The 7,275-nt window shown below is 40.2% G+C and overlaps 1 protein-coding gene across 1 annotated transcript; it reads left to right on the forward strand.

Annotated features, from left to right (window-relative positions):
• Positions 1 to 1,006: 1,006 nt before the first annotated feature.
• Positions 1,007 to 6,478, forward strand: LOC125861479 (uncharacterized). Its single transcript, XM_049541365.1, has 3 exons — positions 1,007 to 1,356; positions 1,473 to 1,524; positions 5,915 to 6,478. Exons 1-3 carry the CDS (start codon positions 1,007 to 1,009, stop codon positions 6,476 to 6,478), a joined length of 966 nt encoding a protein of 321 aa, XP_049397322.1.
• Positions 6,479 to 7,275: the final 797 nt, after the last annotated feature.

A 7,275-nucleotide genomic window follows, 5' to 3' on the forward strand; every position in this document is an offset into this window, starting at 1 on the left:
ATTTGATGGTTTGTGTGTATTAGGTTGTCATGGGTTCAACTCGAGAGAGTAAATCCTAAATCCTTTTCCACACATTCAGCTCGAGAGAGTGAATAGACTAAGAGTAGGTTGTTCTTAATTTCTACTTGTTGGTGTTCGAAAGAAACCAACTTGATTCGGGGTAAATTGTTCAAGAGAAAGTTTATCCCCACTAAAGTCTATCTTATTCACTGATTTACAGATATTTACTAATAGTTACATTCACCCACATATCTATATTAGCCTATAATCCAATCACATCCCAATAACCCCTCTCATTACTTATTACTTTTTTTGTTTTTTTATTGTTGTTGTAGCTGCTAGTTATAACCAAAACCCCTTTTTGTTACTTGACACTTGTGTCACCCTAAATTTGAAATATGCTTTTATTCGTAAATGTCTTTACCTATGATTGACTTGAACATATTTGTACTTTGCTCTTGATTCTCAAATATGTACCACTCCCTGTGGGAACGATCCCAACCCAATTGGTTGGGTTCCACTTACTAATGATCATTGACACCTAGAACTGAATTAAGTGTCCTTGATAGCGTTACTTATATCAAAATGGCGCCGCTGCCGAGGAGTGGTGTTGGATGAGAATTTTTAGTTATGTTGAATTTGTTCTTGTTAGTTGTAGCTTAATCTACTTATTTTTAGTTTTGGTTTGTGTGCTACTATTTTGAGCACAGAATTGGAGCAGATCTAATAACAACAGTGACCGAATGGACCATCCTCCTTTGAGAATGATGATCATTACGGATAACGTCCTAACTTTCAAGCAAATGAAGGGTGAGTCAATCCATGAGTTGTGGCAGAGATTTAAATCACTATTGTTGCAGTGCCCAACTCATGGAATCTCAAATAACATGCTACTGGACTGCTTCTATAGAGATCTTGGTCCGGAAATAAAGGAGTGGTTGACCAAATGTCTCTGAGGGGTCTCACACGACTACCCTACACAATAGCAACCTAGCGCCTTGATCACATGGACAAGACCAACAAAGATACTGATAAAGACCAGATTTTGGCCACATTATTGACTCAGCTGGATCTAGTGGCCAAAAATATCATTGAATTGGAAGCACCGGAAAAAAAAAAAGACCGATTCATTCCCCCTCATGAGTGTATAAATCCCAAGGTGTACGAGGGTGGACAAATAGAAGAGATAGTCTTACTCATTCTTCACAAAGTCGAAAAACATGACAAAGTGTTGAATGAGATAAAAAAGAATGTCTCGCTGCTGAATCAGATGGCTGCTTCCCATTCCATATCAGTTCAGCTGCTAGAGGCCCAAATGGGTCATGTGTTGTTTCGTCTCTACCTCACAAATCAAGAGTGAACGGGGACGTTGTGCCACGACATTAACTAAGGTGCTTCTTGGGAGGCAACTCAATGTTTTATCACTTTATTTTCATTTTTGTTTGAAGCCTAATCGTGTGTTGATTTTTTAGGTTGAAGTCTGGAAAGTGTGTGAAAAGTGCAGGTTGGCGAGCAAAAAGTCTGGTCGGCGAATCGCCGAAGAGGTTGATGTGCCCAACTTGAACCATCGTTTGACTAAAAAAACCCTAGAGATTGAGTCTATAAAACTCGGCAAGCCCAAGAGCTGATTGGGGAATCATCGAGCAGGACGGCGATTGTGACTTAGACCGTTGTTTGGACCCCCACATTTACTGGAGGTCCTGTTAAACTTGGTGAGGTAAGTGCCCACTTGGCGTGTCGCTGAGTGGGTCGGCAAGAAAGACTAATGTCGCCGAATGGGCATGAATTAGATGGTTTTTAAAGGCTAATGGTTTAAACTTTCAAACTCTTTCACTTCCCCTCACTTTTGAATTTCCCAAACTCACACCCACACTTTAGTAGTCTATATTTTAGCATTTTTAGTATATTTGAGTCATTGATTGTGTGCTTGGAGTTGGAATCTTTGTCGCCTAGATTTTCAACTCTAGATTATTCGGCATCTAAGGTTGGTTTTCCGAACCACAAATTCATTTTTAGCAATTTGTACTCATTTGCAAGTGATTTTAATCTTAGTGATGTGTGTTGGGCCTCCCTGATCATAATTGTGTATGTGTGTGCCTTTATTAATTTCAACATCATGCCTATTATGCTAGTATTGTTGAATTCCTGAATTGTTGGGGTTGTGCTTACATGTTGTTATGTCTAGTCGAATGAAGTCTACCAGATGATTTATTTTGCCCAATGATGGAGCGGTTGACGTCATTCTTAAGGGCAAAAGTCATCAAATGGCAAAATTTGGCCAAACCGAGAGAAGTCTGAGTATCCCGGGGGCATGGGTATAATGGGTCTTATCTTAATGATAATAGCGCATGTTTTGATTTTGTTTTCGGGGGCTGCGCAGTTGAATTTGAGAAGTTGGGTTGAAATTAGGCACGTTGGGTCGTTTGGCGATCTGGGTCAAGCTCGCTGAACCACTCTGTGGTTCACTGAAGTTTCCCTGATCACCTTTAATTTCATTCTTTATCTTGAAAAAGGTTCTATAACTTTTGGCGAGAAGCCTGAGTTCGCCTAGTACACTCGGTGACTCACCGAATGTCTTTCTTGATCGCCCTTTGTCTGCGCCCGTGATCCTTAAATGCACTATAACTTTCGGCGGGCTAAGTCATGCTTGCCGAATGATGTCGGCGATTTTCCAAAAGGCCTTTCCCATCACCGACATGCCATTTTTCTAAGAACTTTTTCGCCAAATTGATTCAGTGACTTGCCGACTGATTTGGTGAGTCTTTCTGCAACTCTTTTCTTTTATGATTTTACTCGTATTACTTCAAACTTTTTTGGATGTTTTACAGATATGGAAAGGAGAAACATCGACATGCCACCCCGCAAAAAAGCACAGGGTATTGTGAAAAATGAAAGGGGAGCAAACACTCCCAAAAAGGGAAGGCAAGAGCTTCTAAAGGGAGGCAAGGGAAAAGGAAAATGTAACAACTTGAAAAATAATAGGATGAACTAGAGCCTTGACGTTTGGGTTAGCATGACTTTAGGTGGATGTGTGGACTGTTTTAGAACATAAATGGAACATGGTGGAAGCCTAGGGTGCAAGCAAGGGCCCAGGCTAGCATGATTGGGTGATAGAGGCCTAGTTCCTAAAGGGGATGTTTAGCAACAAGTTGTTGATTGCCCAAGGGATTGGGAGAGTCACCTTTATGGCCTACGGTCACCAAGTGGACTGCCTCTTTGGCCTAGCTACTGGACCAAAGGGCGGGCTAAATGGAAGCTCGCCAAGCTGGTCGGCATGTCGCCCTTGTCCCCTCCAATTGCTCTATGACCAGCCCAATTTAGTGAGCTACTAGAACAAAGGGCGGACAAGAGTGCACTTGGCGAGCACTAGTATTCCAAGGTTGAACTAAGACGGAAAGGGACCAAACTTTTAAGTCAAAACTTTAAGGGTCCTTAGCTCTTTCCCAAAATTGACCCTACACTATTACATTCTTTTCCTAGCAACTATATAACCTTATTATGGCCTTGTAAGACAAATTCATGATTTAGCTTATGTTTATATAGAAGTGTGATCTATTGATGTGTGATCCATTTATGGTGGATATGGTCACTCCCTATGTACATAATGGTAATTAAATTGATAAAAGTCTTCTTATTAACCTAATTGTGAAGAATAGATGTATGAATGTGATATGAAAAGTGTAAGTATGAACATGATATGAAGAATAAGTGTGTGGTCTATGCCTAGAATGCAAGTGTGCTAGTATTGAAAGGACATTCTCAATTATGCACTTATGAATGAAGATGTTTGCATATGGAAGGTTTTCTTCCCTTTTAATGTATCTTGAGTTGGTAGACTTATGTTTCCTTTTCTTGAAAGCATGTATGAAGTTATATGATCATGAATGTTATGATGAGTTGAGTTGAAAGGTTATTCTTAACTCTTCACTAAAGCATGTTAAGGGATTCTTATATGAAAGGTTATTCTCATGTTTGAATCTATGAGCTATCCTCATGTTGGGAGAGGATGGATGCACATACGATAGTTGAGGTGGGGTATCTAGTAGCAATCCTTGGAGATGGATGCACATACGTTAGTTGAAGGGGGGTTATCTATTAACAATCTCTATCCCCAAAGGACTTATGTAAGTTGGAATGAGATAAATACCCATACGTTAGTTGAGGTGGGGTTATCTACTAACAATCTCTCTTCCTTAATGAACTAATGACATGAACTACTCTATGGGAATCAAGGCTAAGCACCGAGAGGTCATTGGGTGGGATGGATACTCTCACGATAGTTGAGGCGGGGTATCTAGTAGCAATCCCTTATTATGGATGCCCATATGTTAGTTGAAGCGGGGTGTCATGTAGCAAACACTTTGACCCTTAACTATGTGCCCACATAGGATAGCTAGTGGATCCATTAGTCTAATCACCAATCGACCCCAGGCAAGTTGAACACCTTTTTACGGTGTGGGGTTACATGACACTGGATTCTATGATTTAGCTCTCATAGTCTACGTCGGTTAAATGCTTATTCCCATTATATGAGGTACCCATTATGGTTTCTTGAGAAGTTCTACGACGCGTGGGTAGTAGTATGGGATGCTATCCATGCATTTGCACGAGTAGGCTTAAAGAGGGCTATAGTGAGAATCTTTACTTCCTAATGAAAGAATGTGTTCTAAATGAACAAATGAAGCAAGTTGCCTTTATGTCTACATGAATTGATGTATGTCTCACACGTCTATATGAAATTACACATGTTTTCCATGATATGATGCATGTCGTAGTAGACTAAAAGATATGAAGCATGTTTCACTTGAGTTAGTAATATGAGTTGTTTAGCATGATATGTTGAAATGTAAGGAGTCTTATCTATGGTGGCGTAGTGGAACAGTTAGGTGTGGTGTGAAGAGGTAGTATGGGATGCCACTTCATATCTTACTTAAGTGTGTCTTAGGGCTATTATAGATAGGGACCCTAAGATGATTGAGACGCCTTTCTTGATGTATATGTTCTTGTATTGTGTCTTGACATAGAAGGAGCATGAGGAGAATGGTAAGCTCACCATTGGTGGAAATGTGATGATAATGTCTTGGATGTTGGTAATACTTGTATTTGATGCCTCTTATGCTTATGTTCATGAAATATCTTGAAATTGGTATCATGCATGGTTTCCAAACAAAAATGTCCATTTTAGTATTTTTTTTCGCATGGTCATCATACTTAATACATTTGTGTCTACTGACTCCATACTTTCCTCTATGTCTACAAGTGTAGGTTCCAGCAAGTGACGTGCTAGTTCTAGTGAAGACTTGGATTGAGACTCCCAAGTTAGAGTGGTATTTCCTCATCCTTCGGGGACACGTTTTAGAAGCTTTATGTTTTGTTCTATCTTTTTGTATTAGACCCTTTCTAGACTTTTCAAGTGTAAAAGGGTTGTGACCCTACTTATGTTGGTTTCTAAGTTTGTAGTAAGATGGCCATATGAGACAAGTAGACTTCCGCTACAATGTTTTAAATATTTAGTATGTTTTGAATCGTATGGTTTTTAAATAAAAAGTTATAATTCCGTACAATTCTATTATCGATATAATGAATTGAACTACGAGGCTTGTATAAGACCCCTTCGGGGTCGAGTACGCCGTGTCACTTCCGGGGCATAGGCTTGGGTCGTGAAAAACATGGTATCAGAGCAATTATTTTGGAATGGTACTTTTAGGATGTCGTCTCACAAGCCATGTCTAGTAGAGTCTTTTCCATCGGTGTGAGTCGCGACACACCTATGAGCGAGAGGCTATAGGACATTAGTATATTTCACTTTCTTCATACTCTTATGTCGTGCCTTAGAGCTAGATCTATAGTTGTCCTTCTCCTAACCCCTTCTCTTGTGTTTATAGGATATGAATACAAGAAGGAATAACACTAGGAAGGTGGAAGGAGATGTGTGAATAGAGAAGTTCCTCCTCTAGAGAATCAAGCTCCTCAAGTTAATCAAGCTCCTCAAGGTAATCAAGTTCCTCTAGGTGGTCAAGTTTTCCAAGATGAGGAAGTCCTTCAAGATCCTCAAGTTCCTATTGATGAAGGGGCTATGACTAATATGGTGATAAGAACGGCTCTCCAAACCTTGACTCATGCTTTGACGTCTCAAGTGACTAGGGATGCTAGAGCTCATGAGAACCCTAATGAGAGCATTGTGGCTTCGAGGCTAGTAGATTTCACTAGAGTGAATCCTCATAAGTTCTTTGGCTCTCAAGTGGGTAAAGATCCTCAAGAGTTCTTATATGCGGTTTATAAGTTTGTAGATGCTATGGGGGTGACTACTAGGGAGAAAGCAGAGTTGGTGGCTTATCAATTTAAGGGTGTGGCACAAGTGTGGCATACTCAATGGAAGAGGAATAGGCCGGAAGGAGCAGTTGCTATAGGTTGGGAGGTGTTCAAGAGAGCTTTCCTCGATAGATTCTTTCCTAAGGAGAAAAGGGAAAAAAGGTAAAAGAGTTTATCAACCTTCGTCAAGGTGGTATGGGGGTTGAGGAGTATTCACTTAAGTTCACCGAGTTGTCTAAATATGCTCCTTCTATGGTTACGGATCCTAGAGATGAAATGAGTAGGTTCGTGACGGGTGTCTAGCTTGGTGAGAAAATAATGTCGTTCGGCTATGCTTCATGATAACATGGATATATCTCGACTTATGGTTTATGCTAAGCAAATGGAGGATGAAAAGCTCCAACAAAAGAATAGGGAATTGAAGAGGTCTAGATTCGATGATCACGGTCAACCTAAGTTCAAAAAAAGGTCAATCAACCAAAATTCCTCTTATGATTCTTCTAGGGTGAGCAAAGGTGGGTATCTAACCCTAAATCTAAAGGAGGAAATCGAGGTGGTTCTCCTTATGATAGGCCTACATGTGCTAATTGTGGAACACACTATTTGGGTAAGTGTCCCACCGGTACGGATGGTTTCTTTGGGTGTGGAAATAAGGGACATAAGATGAGAGATTGTCCTACACTCATGGATAAGGGGAGAGAGGCCAAACAAGCTTCTTAAAGTGGACCTGATCCTAATGCTCCCAAGAAAAATCATTTCTATATGCTTTAAGCTAAAGAGAGTAAGGAAAGTCATCCGGGTGAAGACACCGGTAAGTGATGGTTTCCTTTGGTTTAGAATGTGATGTTGACTTATGTTGTGTGCATGTTAGCCTAGTATGAGTATGAGTTCTTCCTTGAGTCGGGGATAGTATGTTGATTATAAGTTCGTGAAGAATTCTGGTATCCTTATCAGTTTCTTCTA

This window comes from Solanum stenotomum, chromosome 4 (genome assembly GCF_019186545.1).
Source record: "Solanum stenotomum isolate F172 chromosome 4, ASM1918654v1, whole genome shotgun sequence".
In the NCBI taxonomy this organism is placed as follows: Eukaryota; Viridiplantae; Streptophyta; class Magnoliopsida; order Solanales; family Solanaceae; genus Solanum; species Solanum stenotomum.